The sequence below is a fragment of the Trachypithecus francoisi genome, unplaced genomic scaffold, assembly GCF_009764315.1.
Source record: "Trachypithecus francoisi isolate TF-2019V2 unplaced genomic scaffold, Tfra_2.0 Lachesis_group8, whole genome shotgun sequence".
NCBI lineage: Eukaryota > Metazoa > Chordata > Mammalia > Primates > Cercopithecidae > Trachypithecus > Trachypithecus francoisi.
In genome coordinates this window covers 62,397,747-62,413,844 of record NW_022681473.1, presented here as the reverse complement: position 1 = coordinate 62,413,844, position 16,098 = coordinate 62,397,747, and the positions used below count along the sequence as shown (strand labels likewise).

At 50.4% G+C, this 16,098-nt stretch overlaps 1 protein-coding gene across 1 annotated transcript in view; it reads left to right on the top strand.

Annotated features, from left to right (window-relative positions):
- The window catches only part of PGAP2 (post-GPI attachment to proteins 2), a 28,830-nt gene that overhangs the window by 11,201 nt on the left and 1,531 nt on the right, over positions 1-16,098 (top strand). The window contains 4 exon segments of the mRNA XM_033205671.1: positions 2,683-2,857; positions 8,586-8,768; positions 15,162-15,414; positions 15,548-15,654. Coding sequence (XP_033061562.1) covers positions 2,683-2,857; positions 8,586-8,768; positions 15,162-15,414; positions 15,548-15,654 — 718 coding nt within the window.

The following is a 16,098-nucleotide window of genomic DNA, read 5'->3' as shown; positions in this document are numbered from 1 at the left end:
AGCCAGCAGAGTCAGTCCCCGACCCCGGGCCGCCCAGGCCCCAGGGTTCCTCCGGCAATCTCGTCACCACCGCGTGGGTGAGTATGGGCATGGGTGTGCTGGGCTGCCGGGCAGCCCCACTCAGGGGAGCTTGGCCGCGCGATCTGGCCTCTGCAGGGCCGGGCCCCACGCTCTGGGAGTCCTGGTGCCTGCCCTGCTATCGCATACACTCTGTTTCCCAGGAACTGTCTGGACTTGCCGACCTGGCCCCCTTCTTCTCCCTCCCCAGCATGGGGCCGGGTGTGCAGGGAGGGGTTGAGCTCTCCCTTCTTTATTCCGCGGGCCTCCTGGTCAGGAGCCCTAGGTGGGGAGGATGGGGCCCCAGGGTTGGAACCCCATAGACTAGTTTTGAATGGCAGCTCTGCCATTTATTAGCCTTGGCCTTGAGTGTTTTGAACCTCCCTGAGCCTCAATTTCCTCATCTGTAAAATGGAAATATACAGGCTGTAGCACCTACCTCATAGAATTATGGTGAGGATTAAAAGAGACAATGTGTATCAAGTACAGAGCAGGGGGCCTAGTATTCCGTAGGCACTCAGTAAATGTGGGTTCAGACTCGAGGCTGAGAACATCTCTAGGGACTTTGGAGCTGAGGTAGCTCCAAAGAAAGCGATTTTCAGCTAAGTAGTACCTGTGAGGACTGTAGAGCTGTCTGCAGACTGAACAATTGCCCTTCAGCTCCACCGTGAGGTGTGGAGTAGAATGACCAAGTTGGAAGGACCTTAGAGATAATCTAAATCCTGTGATTCCCATGTTGCCAAACTGTGGAAACAGATCTAGAGTGGTTAAGTGGCTTGCCAAAGGTCACACAGCTAAATGGGAGGCCAGGCATACCTCCAAGAATTGGAATGGACTGTCCCTTGAACCTCCTCATCAACTCCTGATTTGGGCAGTGCCTCTTCATTCCCTGAAGATCTGGTTTTCAATTTGGGAATCCTAGTGGTTCCTCAGAGATCTAGAGCTGCAAGCTTCAGGGATGGACGTTGGGAGGGAAGACTAGTGCTACTGCAACTTCAGAGTCTAGGTTTGGGCTGAGTGAGGAAGATGTTCCCCATCTAGGGCCCTAAGGGACTCAGAGTTCATTTAGGGATGATCCAGGGAATGTTTTTTTTTTTTTTTTTCTGGGAGGGTCACCAGAGCCACTTCCAGCTCCCTGGGGAGATCCCTGATGCTCCTAAAAGGGAGAGAGGAACTTGAGCAATTGGAGCAAGCTTCCTGATCAGGCCTGGCAGCTGGGGGAAAATGGGTGAGAATGTGGAGGTGTAGCCACCTGGCTTGTTCTGGAATGCCAGGATGCCAACCTGAGATCAAGGTTCTTTTTGAGGGTGGGACTAAAGGGATAGTCTTGTGGGTAGGGCCAGGAAGAGTTGGGACTTGATTTGACAAGGGCTTTGAGCCCAGAAGGGTATATTCTTTATGTGTCTGGAGCCAGCCGTAGCTTGGCAACAACAAGCCAGCGTTCCAGGGATGGCTTTCCCTCCAACTCAGCATAGGGCTTTGAGGAAGAGCCTTTCTCTCTCTCTGAGTGTCTTGGTTTCTCTATCTTTACAATGGGAATAGGGCTAACTGCCTCATCTATGTAGAATTTGGTTTTTTCTTTTTTTCCTTCTGTGAACAGGTGCCTCTTCTGCCTCTCTCACTCTAGTCCTAACCTGACCTTTCTGTCTCAAGCTCAGACCCAGAGAGGAAGGGGTCAAGGAAGGCCAGAGTTGCAGTGTGTAACTCTTTGTGGGTCCCACATGTATCTCTTTGTTATGTGATCCTGAGCAGATTCCTGCCCCAACTTTCCCTTCCGTACACTGTGGGGAGCTGAGCTGGGATTGTTGGTATACACTTACTTGTTATAGTTCCTGACCTTAGCTACCCTTATGTAAGGGGGAAATCACAGCCCCCAGGAACCCTCATCTGTTCACAGGTGGGTGGTGTGGACAGCCCCCTGAGCACTGGGGAGCCTCCAGAAGCTGACCAAGCAGCTCTCTCCAGCAAACAGCAAGCCCAGGCTAGCACCAGACCTGATTCTGCAAAACCTTTCACTCTCGGGGCACGTGAGAGCAGGCTGGGACAAGCAGAGGGCTCGGGGTTCTGTCAGCTTCCATGGAATCCCTGCCACTGTGGACTGCGGTGCAGGCACACAGAGCACACAGAGTCTGGGAAGGGACTGAAGGTGCGGGAGGGCCCTGGGCCAGTGGGGAGCAATGAGAGCTGATGAGAGGCCTTGAAGCCTGGAGACTGGGCCTGAGGCTCAAAGGCCTGGGGGAGGAGGTGGGCCATTGCATCCACTGGTAGGTTTTAGGGTTGGTTCTTGAAATAAGTAGAGACACTTAAAGCAGCTTTTCTAGTCCTAGGCCTGTCAAGCTAGGCGGAGAGGAGTGAGGAGAAGCTCTCCCAATCCATTCAAGCTTTATCCTAGCACAGATTTGGTTCATTGTCTTCCCGCTGAAATTGAGGTGGAATGTTGTCTTTCGATTCTGAGTCAGTCTTCCTCATCCAGGGCGGGAGCTATCCAAGTTTAGGTGACTTCCTCCTCGTACTCCCCACCCCATGGCACACAGCTAATTTTAGGACTGAGCACAAGGGCTGACTTCATCACTGAGTCCCAGCCTTGCTGCCTGGGGCCCTGACAGCATGCCACTCCATCCCCAGGTCTGACAAGATGTACCAGGTCCCACTGCCACTGGATCGGGATGGGACCCTGGTACGGCTCCGCTTCACCGTGGTGGCCCTGGTCACAGTCTGCTGTCCACTTGTCGCCTTCCTCTTCTGCATCCTCTGGTCCCTGCTCTTCCACTTCAAGGAGACAACGGCCACACACTGTGGGGTAGGGCATGGGGACACTGATACCTCATATTCAGGCCGATCTGGATCTTCTTTAGATCTTGAATATCTTTTAACAAGATTAGCCAGCTCTCCACTGGGGCCCATCAAACATATGGGGCTGCTGAGGGGCTACCTGCAAATTGAAATCTCAAGGGTTAGTCTCCCTCCACCTTCTGTGAGGTTCTGGAGGCTGGAGTCACTGAAGTGTAATATAGAGTCAGTAAATGAATTACAAGTATAACAGAGTTTGACACATGTCCCACCCCATTTACTTTGATATCCTAGAGAAAGTAGTCTCACATCTTTCTTCCTGTCCCACGCCCATATCCCTGTCCAGAGGGCAGACCTAGAGTCAAATCCGTACTTCATAGAAGAGCCGATTCTGGAACCCCAGGGTTTTCTGAGAAGTGGAGAGAGAACAGGATTGGGCTAGAGGGTATTTTGGGCCTCGTAATGTACCACTATGGGCTTCTGCCTGTCTGTAGGAATGTGATTCAGTATACGTGTGTGTGATTGTGAGGGTCATGACTGTTTGAGTGGGTCGTGTGTGAGAGAGACTATATCTGTGCCTGTCTGTATGGAGATCTGATTATGTAAATGTGTATATGTCTTGGGGTGAGTCCCATGGCCTCTAAGGTTCCATAGATGTCTGTGTACCCTCTGGACAGGGATATGGGGCGCGGGGCCAGGAAGAAAGATGTAAGACTACTTTCTCTAGGATATCAAAGTAAATGGGGTGGGACATGTGTCAAACTCTGTTATACTTGTAATTCATTTACTGACTCTTTATTACCTGAGACAGAGACCCAGCCTCAGTTTCCTCATGTCTGAAATATAATGGAGTAGCTGGGCATGGGGGTGTGCACCTGTAGTCCTAGCTCGTCGGGAGCCTAAGGTGGGAGGATTGCTTGAGCCTAGAAGTCTGAGGCTGCAGCGAGCTATGGTTGTCTGGCTGTACTTCAGCCTGGTGACAGTGAGACTCCCATCTCTAAAAAATAAAATAGGGTTGATAATTCCTGTCCTGCTCCTTCCCAGGTCTAGTGTAGAGCTCTAGGTAAAGAAGGATGGGAAAGTAGTTTAGGGAAGATGATGAAGTGTGAGGAGCAGAAGGAGAAGGAGGAAGAGACTGTCAGGTTGGAAGGCAGGGCAGGAAATGAACTTAGCCTAGGGGCTGTAGGTGGAGAAGAGGCAGGTTCTGCATATGCATCTTTGGGGTCCCTCAGAGTTTTGAAGGCCCCAGCCAGCTGGATCTCCCCTTCATGTAAAGAGCATCTGCTTCAGAGAAATGACTAGGATCAGCAGTGTGGTCTAGCTGCGAGTATGGGGTGGAGCCTCACTTCTTTTCTTCATATGACTGGAGTTTCCGCTCCTCCTGATTTGTCAGTGGGTAGACATGGGTGTTGAGGTATGGACACCCAATCTGATGAGACCTGGGGCTGGGAGCTATTAGAACTGAAAGAAAAGGGTGAACAGGTGATCTGAAGGGAAGGATTACCTTTTCCTGACCTAGTGCTTATCTCAGATAATGCATCAGATGTTCCTGTTACGCTAGCCACTCCTGATCATCCCGCAAAACCCTGCCCAGCTAGCTCTAAAATGTCTTCCCTGTCCTCCTTGGGTCTAACTTAATCACTGTCTCCTCTGGATGCCCACAATTCCCTGTGTTATCTATCACATAATATTTGTGTCTGTCTTCCCCACCAGATGGGAATCTCCTTGAGGGTGGGCACTGCATTTGAGTGAGAAAGTATTTGGGTTCTTTTTGGTTTGTTTTAGAGGCAGGGTCTCATTCTCTCACCCAGGCCAGAGTGCAGTGGCATATCATAGCTCACTGCAGCCTCAAATTCCTGGGATCAAGCAGTCTTCCTAACCTCAGCCTCCTGAGTAGCTAGGACTACAGGTGTGAGCCACCACACCCAGCTTAATTAAAAAAAAATTGTGGAGATGGGGTCTTGCCATGTTGCCTAGGCTGGAGTGCAGTGGCATGATCATAGCTCACTGCAGCCTCAACCACCAGGGCACAAGTAATCCTCCTGCCTGAGCCTCCTGAGTAGCTAGGACAATAGGTATGCACAACCATGCCCAGCTAATTTTTGTGTATGTGTGTGGAGATGGGGTCTCACACTGTTGCCCAGGCTGGTCTTGAAACTCCTGACCTCAAGCAATCCTCCCAAAGCACTGGGATTATAGGCGTGAGCCACTGTGCCTGGCCAGAAAGTGTTGGTTGAATAAATGATTAGGACTCCCTAGCCCAGTGCCCTGGGGAAAGGAAGGCATGGTATAAGTCAATCATAGTCCAAGCAAAATTATAGTATTTGTATGGCATATGGAGTTAAACAGACTAGGCTGTTTGCTCTGCCCCTTGTGGCTGACTCCAAGGGCTAATGGCATCAATAGCCTTGGTTTATTAGCTAGGTTACTGCATACCTTGCATGCCTATTACCTGTTCTTGGTATACCAGTTAGGGAATTAAGACATAGATAGTTGCTGGAGTACTTGGTCCCTCTGGAGCAGTACTAGGTCTGTGACCCTGAGGGTATGTTGTCCCCACTCCCTGAGACTACGGTGTTGGTTCCACCTTGGAATTTTTATATTTGCTCTGCATTTCCTACTCAGAGTATCCTAGAAATGGCCAGCCCTAGGAATAAAAGCAGCAAGCTAGTCCATCATATCTATAATTGATTACTTTGCCTCTGCTCACAGATCCCCAGTGATGGGGAACTTCCTTCCTCCCCAGGTAGCCTGTTCTAAGGAAGCTTAATAACTAATAACTAGCTTTTTTCTTTTCTTTCTTTTCTTTTCTTTCTTTTTTTTTTTTTATTGAGACAGAGTCTCACTCTGTTGCCCAGGCTTGAGTGCAGTGGCATGATTTCGTCTCACTGCAGCCTCCCCTTCTTGGGTTCAAGTGATTCTCCTGTCTCAGCCTCCCGAGTAGCTGGGATTACAGGCACCCGCCACCACACCTGGCTATTTTTGTATTTTTGGTATTGACGGGGTTTCACCATGTTGGCCAGGCTGTTCTCAAACTCCTGACCTCAGGTGATCCACCTGCCTTGGCCTTCCAAAGTGCTAGGATTAAAGGTGCGAGCCACCATGCTCAGCCTCTTTTTTTTCTTTTCTTTTCTTTTCTTTTCTTTTCGTTCTTTCTTTTTTTTTTTTTTTTTTTAATAGAGATAGGGTCTCACTGTGTTGCCCAGGCTGGTCTTGAACTACTGAGCTCAAGTGATCCTCCTGCCTCAGCCTTCCAGAGTGCTAGGATGACAGGCTTGAGCCACTATGCCTAGCCCAAACCTTTTCTTTTCTTTTCTTTTTTTTTTTTTTTTTTTGAGGCAGGGTCTTGCTCTGTTGCCCAGGCTGGAGGGCAGTGGCACGATCTCAGCTCACTGCAACCTCTGCCTCCTGGGTTCCAGCCATTCTTATGCCTCAGCGTCCAGAGTAGCTGAGATTACAGGTATGCACCACCACACCCGGCTCATTTTTTGTATTTTTAGTAGAGATGGGGTTTCACTATCTTGGCCAGGCTGAGGCTTTTACTTATAGTGAGTATGTACCTACTTTCCAGTGAGTCTCTGCCTTGGCCCTGGCTCTTCTTTGATAGCTGTAGAACTATTCTCTCCTCATGGCTTCAGGTCAGCCCTGCAGAGACAAGAAGACAGTAATGAGGGGCCTTGAGTCTATCTTCTTTTTTTTTTTTTCTCCAGACGGAGTCTTGCTTTGTCACCCAGGCTGGAGTGCAATGGCGTGATCTCGGCTCACTGCAACCTCCTCCTCCCAGGTTCAAGAGATTCTCTTGTTTCAGGCTCCCGAGTAGCTAGGATTACAGGTGCATGCCACCATGCCTGGCTAACTTTTTGTATTTTAGTAGAGACAGGGTTTCACTGTGTTACCCACGCTGGTCTTGAACTCCTGAGCTCAGGCAATCCAGTTCCTTCAGGCAACCTTCCCAGGACATGGTTTCTAGGCTCTTCCCTATCCTGAATGTACCCTTGAGCTTAACCCAGTTGGTCACTTTTCTCTGCTGGGCCTTGATTTGGGTGTAGGACTCTACGTGGCCTGGGCAGTACAGGCAAAAGTAGGACTATTCATTCTTATTCCTTTCTGTTAGACCTCTGTTGATGCAGTCTGAGCTGCCATTAGCTGTTTCTGCACAGATGCAGGCTGAACATTGCTATCTCATATTTAGGCTTGTTGAGATCTCTTTTGTATCCTGCTTCTATCATCATAGGATTTAGCCATTTCTCCAGTGAGGCCCAACAAGCCCTCTCAGTCCTGCTCTAACAAAAAAGGGCCAGATCCCTCTTTGCTTTCTCTCTTTACCTTATTGGAAACCTGCCTGCGTCCCTGGACACAACTCTTAGAAAGGTCCCTGCCCCCATCACTGGCAAAGAAGCTACTGCCAGCTGACCTCAGCCACTATCACATCTTACCTTTGCACAGTGTTCTAGGATTTAAGACATATGCTTGTTGATCCTGGGAAGGATGTGTGCCTGGGCAGGCGTGGAGAATTGAGTACTGTAGGCGGGAGGGCAGGCCCTGAGGAGCAGGGGGTGGGACCCTCCAGTCTTAGAATAGTCCCAGTCTGGCTACAACCTTCAACCCAAGACCCAGATTCTTCAGCAGCGAGTGTGAGTGTTGCTTCGTGAGGCCCCCACCCTGACCCCATTCCTGGGTCTCCTTAGTGGAGGGAAGTATGAGTCCCGAGGGGAGATAGGGTCCTAGGCCTTTTAATATTAAGCCATCTCCGTCTGCCCCAGCTTGATCCAGAGGGAAGCCCAGCTTGAGGGGTCAAGGTGGTTGGGCAGTGGGGTTGTGAGGGGGAGTTGTCTGCCAGGAGGGAGAAGGGATTGGAAGAAGCTCGGTTCCCTGGGTCTGGGTCTGATCTGGACAGAGGCCTCCTGGGTCTGGCCCAGGACTGCAGGCTGAAGCTCAGCAGAGAAGGTTTCCATGACCCTCAGATTCCCCCAAATCTTGGATTGGGTGACATTGTGTCTCCTCAGATAGGGAGGAGATGTAGGTCTGGGCCTCCACAGGGACCTGGTATTTTAGGTTCAGGGTACCACTGGCCTGAGGCTTGGATCATTCAGAGCCTGGGGGTGGGATGGCTGGCAGCCTGTGGCCCCATTGAGATAGGTTCTGGGGCACTCCCTCTGTTCCTAGTTGAACTTGGGTAAGGAGCAGGAATGTGGTCAGACAGGGTCAGTAGGAGGGCTTTGGCCTTTCTGAGCCAACGGTCCTTTGTTAGTTGGCCTGAAAGAAGTCTTGACTTAGAACCTGAAGCTGTCAGATGGCAAGAGGCCTTAGTCCTGGTGTTTGATCCTGGCATAGTTCTGGGCCTCAGTCTCCCCTTCTGTGGAATGGGAATAATAACCTTTCTACCTCTGACCCTTCTCCTGAGTGGCTATGAGGGTTGTGAGAGTGAAGTGGGCCACCAGAGCTCCCTGTCCAAGCCACCGGGAGCCTCTCCTCTGTAGGCTCTTCAAGAGATGGACCTAGAGTATCAGTGTGCCAAGGGGATTCCTAAGCTCTGACCCTGCCTGTCTCTGCTGCTCCTGTCCCATCTCCCTTTGTTCCTTCTCCTCTGCACTGTCTTCCTTTTTCTCTTATGCCTTTTCTACCCTTTCTGCTCTGGCTTTTCCTTATACTCTAAGGAGCCATCTCTGGAAAAGGCCTCACCTTCCTAGGCCCAGGTATCCCACCAGGCCCCAAGTTGTATCCCTCGTGCTGCCTAGGCCACACCCTACAGGATGTTCTCTGCGGCCTCCCAGCCTTTGGACCCCGATGGGACCTTGTTCCGGCTTCGCTTCACGGCCATGGTCTGGTGGGTCATCACTTTTCCTGTGTTCGGCTTCTTCTTCTGCATCATCTGGTCCCTGGTGTTCCACTTTGAGTACACGGTGGCCACTGACTGTGGGGTGAGTGCCAGCTCCCCAGCCCCTGGGTCAAGACCAGGTCAGGAGGTGGCAGTTAGGGTAGAATTAGATAGTGGAGAGCAAGTGGAGGGTCAGAGAGAGGGAGAAGGACAAGGGGATGGGGGAAGGGTAGGTAAGTCAGAGTCAGAGAGAATTCATGGGGGGAGACTCAGAGAGAATAGAATCACAGTCCTCTCTGAGTTGGAAGATGATGATAGAAATACAAGGGAGATGCCGGGTGCAGTGGCTCACACCTGTAATCTCAGCACCTTGGGAGGGCGAAGCCAGTGGATCGCTCAAGTTCAGTTCGAGACCAGCCTGGGCAACATGGTGAAACCCCATCTGTATAAAAAAAATGCAAAAAAATTAGCTGGGTGCCCTGGCATGCCCCTGTAGTCCCAGCTACTTGGGAGGCTAAGGCAGGAGAATTGCTTGAGGCTGGGAAGTGGATGTTTCAGTGAGCTGAGATCACGCCATTACAGTCCAGCCTGGGTGACAGGAGTAAAACCCTGTCTCAAAAACAAAACAAAATAAAAAAAAAAGCAGGCTCTACGCCGTGGCTCACGCCTATAATCCCAGCACTTTGGGAGGCCGAGGCAGGAAATTGGGGATCACTTTCTTCTTGGGAGGAGGGGACATTGTTGCTCTGTGGTAAAGAAGGCTTTTTGTGAATGCCAGGCTGACAACTTTTGATATTATCCAGAGGGCAATTTTTATCAAGAGCTTTGGAAAGATTAGGAAAGGGACATGATCAGATTTGTGCTTTATGTATTTAATTATTTAGAGACAGGATCTCACTCTGTCTCCCAGGCTGGATTACAGTGACCTGATCTTGACTTATTGCAGCCTTGACCTCCTGGGCTCAGATGATTCCTCACCTCAGCCTCAGCCTTGGGTAGCTGAGACTACAGGTGCATGCCACCATGCCTGGCTAATTTTTATATTTTTTGTAGAGATGCGGTTTTGCCATGTTGTGTAGGCTGGAGGTTTGTGCTTTAGAAGACCATTCTAGCTTCTGAGTGGAGAACAGCTTTAAGGGCAGGGGCAAGACTAGGGTATAAGGAGGCTAGTGCAGTAGCTCATGCTACTGGGAGAACCAGAGGCTAAGATGCGTACTGTGAGGATAGAGAGGAGGGATGGAGTCCAGAGAGGTGTAGAAAGTGGGATTGACAGCAATTGGAGTTTTTGTGCAGTTGGCATGGGGCAGGGGACAGTAGGGTAGCTAGAGAAGGCATCTATAATGTGGGGGGACTTTTACCTGAGGCCAAAGGAATGAATCTCATGGTGAAATCTGAGGTGCTGTGAAAGGGGATTTTGGGGAACCCTGTCTTTACACCATATGAGTTTCTGATCTACTGTCCTATCAGAAAGGGCTTATCCTCCTGTCTCTCAGTACTCTTAGCTCTGGGCACATGGGGAAGTTTGGGGTGAGCTGTGTACCTGGTTTCTCATAGCTCCTGATGTTGCTTGTTGCTGGTGCAGTGGGTGAGTGGGGAACTTGTGTACTGGGAATGGGGCTGGGGGTAGGAGTACATGTACCTGATTATATGTATGTGTCTGTGTGTTATGTGTGCGTGCGTGTGTATGTGATGGAAGAGACAGTCCTGGCTCTTAGAATCCCACCCCCATCCGTAATCTGAGAGAAGCTCATTAAGACAGGACCAGCAGCCACAATGCCCTAACTCACATTTCCTCCTGAGGTCTTCCCCAAACCCTGTACCGTTTCTCCCCAGTACCCATTCCCAACAGTGGTCAGGGTTCAGGGCTCTTGAATCCTTTAGGCTCTCCCAGTCAAGCTTTAAATGGTGGTCCTGTTTTCCTTAAAGTAGTTGAGATTGGGGAATAGTTTTCAGAATGAATATTCTAGGAAGCAGAGGCAACACTCTGACTAACCCAACTCAGAGTAACTCAACGCAGAAAAATCTAGTAAGGAAACTTGGAGGTTCCTGCCTCTCACCCATAAGCAGACCTTCCCATGCTCTGTGGCCATGTAGCACATAGTGTTTTTGCATTCTTTACAGGAAATTTTGTCTTCTGAAAACCATCACTTACTGCACTTACTGCATGCCAGATACTGCAGATGTTTTATACATGTTATATTTAGAATTCATATGGCTGGGCATGTTGGCTCACACCTGTAATCCCAGCACCTTGGCAGGCGAATCACTTAAAGTCAGGAGTTTAAGACCAGCCTAACCAACGTGGTGAAACCCCATCTTTACTAAAAATACAAAAATTAGAGGCCGGGCGCCTGTAATCCCAGCTACTCGGGAGGCTGAGGCAGGAGAATTGCTTGAACCTGGGAGGTGGAGTTTGCAGTGAGTTGAGGCCACACCACTGCACTCCAGCCTGGGCAACAAGAGTGAAACTCTATCTCAAAATAAAAAATTAGCTGAGAGTGGTGGCACCTCTAGTCCCAGCTACTTGGCAGGCTGAGGCACGAGAATTGCTTGAACCTGGGAGGTGGAGGTTGCAATGAGCCGAGATTACACCAGTGTACTCCAGCCTGGGCAACAGAGCGAGACCCTGTCTCAAGAAGATAAATAAATAAAGAGAATTCATAAACACCTTGCAAGGTAGGTGGTGTTATATCCATTTTACCAATGAGGAAATTGGAGCTCAGAGAGGTGAAGTGACTTGCTCAAGGTCACCCAGCTAATAAAGGCAGAGCTGGGGTGCAGACTCAGCTTTGTGTAGTTCCTGAGCCTCAGAGAGGTGAAGTGACTTGCTCAAGGTCACCCAGCTAATAAAGGCAGAGCTGGGGTGCAGACTCAGCTTTGTGTAGTTCCTGAGCCTCTATGCTGCCCTTTCACATTACTCAGAGTGCATGTCTGAGCCTGGTCTCAAGCTATGATATCTTAAGCTATGGCTTTGAGGCCAGCATCTTCTCTCCCAGAGCTCTGCATTTAGCTTCCTCTGACAGTGCAGAGGGGAATCCATCTCCTTTTTTGTGAAGCCCCCTGTCTAGTCTTGCCCCAGGCCTACCTGTGGGTTACCCTGTGAGCTGCCTGCAGCATTGCTCACCTTCTCAGCAGTCTAGCATCTCATTGAAAGAAAGGAATGATGGTGGTCCTTCAGAACTCCACTTCCAAACACTGTCCCTCCATAGTTAGAGCAAGTTCATTCCCTTGCTGTGTTACTGGGCTCTGACACTGTGCTGGCCCTCTTTGGAGGTCTGCAAAAGTGCACAGAAAGTGTGGGCAATGGACTAGATATTTCCACAGTTTGGGAATCTTTTAAAAATGCATATTCTTGCTGGGCATGGTAGCTCATGCCTGTAATCCCAGCACTTTGGGAGGCCGAGGCAGGCGGATCACCGGTCAGGAGTTCGAGACCAGCCTGCCCAACTTGGTCTCTATTAAAAATACAACATTACCTGGGCGTGGCAGCAGCTGCCTATAATCCCAGCTACTCGGGAGGCTGAGGCAGGATAATTGCTTAACCGCAGGAGGCAGAGGTTGCAGTGAGCCAAGATCGTGCCACTGCACTCCAACCTGAGCAACAGAGTGAGACTCCATCTCAAAAAAAAAAAAAAAAAAAAGCATATTCTGGCCTGGCATGTTGGCTCATGCCTGTAATCCCAGCACTTTGAGAGGCCGAGGGCGGTGGATTGTTTGAGTCCAGGAGTTCTAGACCAGCCTGGGCAACATGGCAAAACCCTGTTGCTACTAAAAAACAAAACAAAAAAACCCAAAATATTAGCCAGGCATGGTGGTGGCTACTTGGGAGGCTAAGGTGGGAGAATCACCTGAGCCCAGGAAGTAGAGGCTGCAGTGAGCTGAGATCATGCTATGGCACTCCAGCCTGGGCAACCAAAGTGAGACCCTGTGTCCAAAACTAAAACAAAAACAAAATGGCCGAGTACGGTGGCTCAGGCCTGTAATCCCAGCACTTTGGGAGGCTGAGGAGGGCAGATCACGAGGTCAGGAGATCGAGACCATCCTGGCTAACACGGTGAAACCTCATCTCTACTAAAAATTCAAAAAATTAGCCGGGCATGGTGGTGGGCGCCTGTAGTCCCAGCTACTCCAGAGGCTGAGGCAGGAGAATGGCGTGAACCCTGGAGGCGGAGGTTGCAGTGAGCTGAGATCACGCCACTGCACTGCAGCCTGGGTGACAGCGCGAGACTCCGTCTCAAAAAAAAACAAAACAAAAAACAGATTCTGGCCAGGTGAGGTGGCTCATGCCTGTAGTCCCAGCACTTTGGGAGGCCAAGGCAGATGGATATCTTAAACCCAGGAGTTTGAGACCATCATGGGACACATGAGGAAACCCTGTCTCTACAAAAATTAGCCTGGTACTCAGGAGGCTGAAGTGAGAGGATCACCTGAGCCCAGGAGGTCAAGGCTGCAGTGAGTCATGATCATGCTACTGCACTCCAGCCTGGGTGACAGAGTGAGACCCTGACTCAAAAAGGGGGAAAACAAAATGAAAAAATTCAAAAATGCAGATCCGCAGGTTCCAAGCCTTCTACAATTTCAAACAATTCCCCCAGTGAGTTAGTTGTATGGGTAATTAAAGTTTGTGAAGCACTGCTCTAGGCCCTGAAGTCTAAGAGAGCCTCTTCCCATCTTTGAATTTCCTGTCCCTGTCTAAACCATTGTTCAGTCATCCTCCATCCTTTCACCTCTCAAACAAGGAAGACGCCAGTCCCTGCAGCTGTTTATTATCTCCTCCTTTTTTCTCAGCTTTAAGGACTGCGGCTTCAATAGGAGTTCCAGGCATTGAGAAGGATGGATGGTGGAGATGCACGAGAACATGGTCATTTCCTTAGACTACCCCAGGTTAGGAGCACCCACTTTCTTTTTCTTTCTTTCCCTTCCTTCCTTCCTTCCTTTTCTTTCTTTCTTTCTTTCCTTCTTTCTTTTCTTTCCTTCTTTCCTTTCTTTCTTTTCTTTCCTTTCTTTCTTTCCTGTCTTTCTTACCTTTCTTTCTTTTGTTTCTTTCCTTTCTTTCTTTTCTTTCCTTTCTTTTCTTTCCTTCCTTTTCTTTCCTTTCTTTTCTTTTTTTTTTTTTTTTGAGACAGAGTCTCGCTCTGTCACCCAGGCTGGAGTGCAGTGGCCGGATCTCAGCTCACTGCAAGCTCCACCTCCCGGGTTTACGCCATTCTCCTGCCTCAGCCTCCCGAGTAGCTGGGACTACAGGCGCCCGCCACCTCGCCCGGCTAGTTTTTTTTTTTTTGTATTTTTTAGTAGAGACGGGGTTTCACCGTGTTAGCCAGGATGGTCTCGATCTCCTGACCTCGTGATCCACCCATCTCGGCCTCCCAAAGTGCTGGGATTACAGGCTTGAGCCACCGCGCCCGGCCTCCTTTCTTTTCTTTCCTTTCTTTCTTTTCTTTCCTTCCTTTCCTTTCTTTCCTTCCTTTCCTTCTTTTCCTTCCTTTCCTTTCTTTCTCTCTCTCTCTCTTTCCTTTCTTTCTTTCGAGACGGAGTCTCGCTTTGTCGCCCAGGCTGGAGTGCAGTGGCGTGATCTCGGTTCACTGCAAGCTCCGGCTCCCGGGTTCACGCCATTCTCCTGCCTCAGTCTCCGAGTAGCTGGGACTACAGGCGCCCACCACCACGCCCGGCTAATTTTTTGTATTTTTAGTAGGGATGGGGTTTCACCGTGTTAGCCAAGATGGTCTCGATCTCCTGACCTTGTGATCCACCCGCCTTGGCCTCCCAAAGTGTTGGGATTACAGGCGTGAGCCATCGCACTCGGCCTGTTTTTTTTTTTTTTTTTTTTTTTTAGTAGGGATAGGGTGTCGCCGTGTTGGCCAGGCTGGTCTTTAACTCCTGACCTCATGATCCACCCATCTTGGCCTCCCAAAGTGCTGGGATTACAGGTGTAAGCCATCATGCCCAGCCCACCCACTTTCTTAATCATGATCAGAGCAGGACTGCCGTTCTACCACCTTGGCACACCTGCCTAGAGGAATGAATGGCGCTGGGAGCAAACTGAGCAACATCTTAGCTGACCAGTGAATCCAGCACTTTTCTAAGGAAGCTCAGATAGTCTGTGACTCATCCCTGTCCTCTAGAATGAATCTGAGGTCTTGGAACTCACCCAGGGTCTTAGTGGAGGCACAGCTCTGAGCTATGGGTGTAGAGCATCTGAACCCATCTACATACTGACCAAACACAGGCAGGTTCCAGTCTGCAGGGAAGATGGAGAAGGTCCCACCATGCTCCTGCACAAATCCCAGGATAGCTAGGGAATGAGAATCCAGCACTTTGGGCCTAGGACCTGGAAGGGGAGGTCCCTTGGGAGAGGTGTGGGGACATCTGAAGGAGAACTTCTTGCAAGGGGAGGGACTGGAGCAGAGGCCAGAGTGATTTTGTTAGATGGAGAGAAGTTTCTCCACATGGGTGGGGCTGGCAGAGGCAGATGCCCAGACAGGTCACAACTCTCTAGGTGCCTAATTACCTGCCCTCGGTGAGCTCGGCCATCGGCGGGGAGGTGCCCCAGCGCTACGTGTGGCGTTTCTGCATCGGCCTGCACTCGGCGCCTCGCTTCTTGGTGGCCTTCGCCTACTGGAACCACTATCTCAGCTGCGCCTCCCCGTGTTCCTGCTATCGCCCGCTGTGCCGCCTCAACTTCGGCCTCAATGTCGTGGAGAACCTTGCATTGCTAGTGCTCACTTACGTCTCCTCCTCCGAGGACTTCAGTGGGTGCTGGATGAGGGAGGAGTGGGGAAGGGTTCCCTGAGGGGAGGGGCCTCCCCCTACCACATTCCGACCTTCCTTCTTAGTGGTGTGGGCACTCCCTGCAATGTGGCTCCCAATGCTCTTTCCCTCTAGCCGTCCACGAGAATGCTTTCATTGTGTTCATCGCCTCATCCCTCGGGCATATGCTCCTCACCTGTATTCTCTGGCGGTTGACCAAGAAGCACACAGTAAGTCAGGAGGTACGGTCTATCCCTAGCGGGGGCTCCAAGCAGCCCAGAAGAAAATCAAGGACATCTGTCCTCAGGATTCGGGTAATGGTGAGGTGGGAACTGAGTTCTAATGGGAACCCTGGCAGAGGGGTGCTGGGGTTGGGGCTGGGGCTTGGTGACAAACTGAGGGTGGTTGGTCAGAATCTAGGACTATAGCACTGTGTTTGGGTAGTGTAGGTGACTGGAGAATAGAAGAGATGAAAGCTGCAAATGGGGATAGAATGAGGAGTCGCATCTAGGCGGCAGTGAGTTAGGAACAGTGTCAGGGGACTGTGGTCTGTCATAATTTCAGTGCCCCACATGTGTATATGGGTTTCTTTCCCCCCACAGTATTTGGAGGTGGGGTTGGTGGGTGACTCCATGTAACTTTCATACTCCATCGCCCTGAAGTGGAAGGGGCAGGAATACCACTGC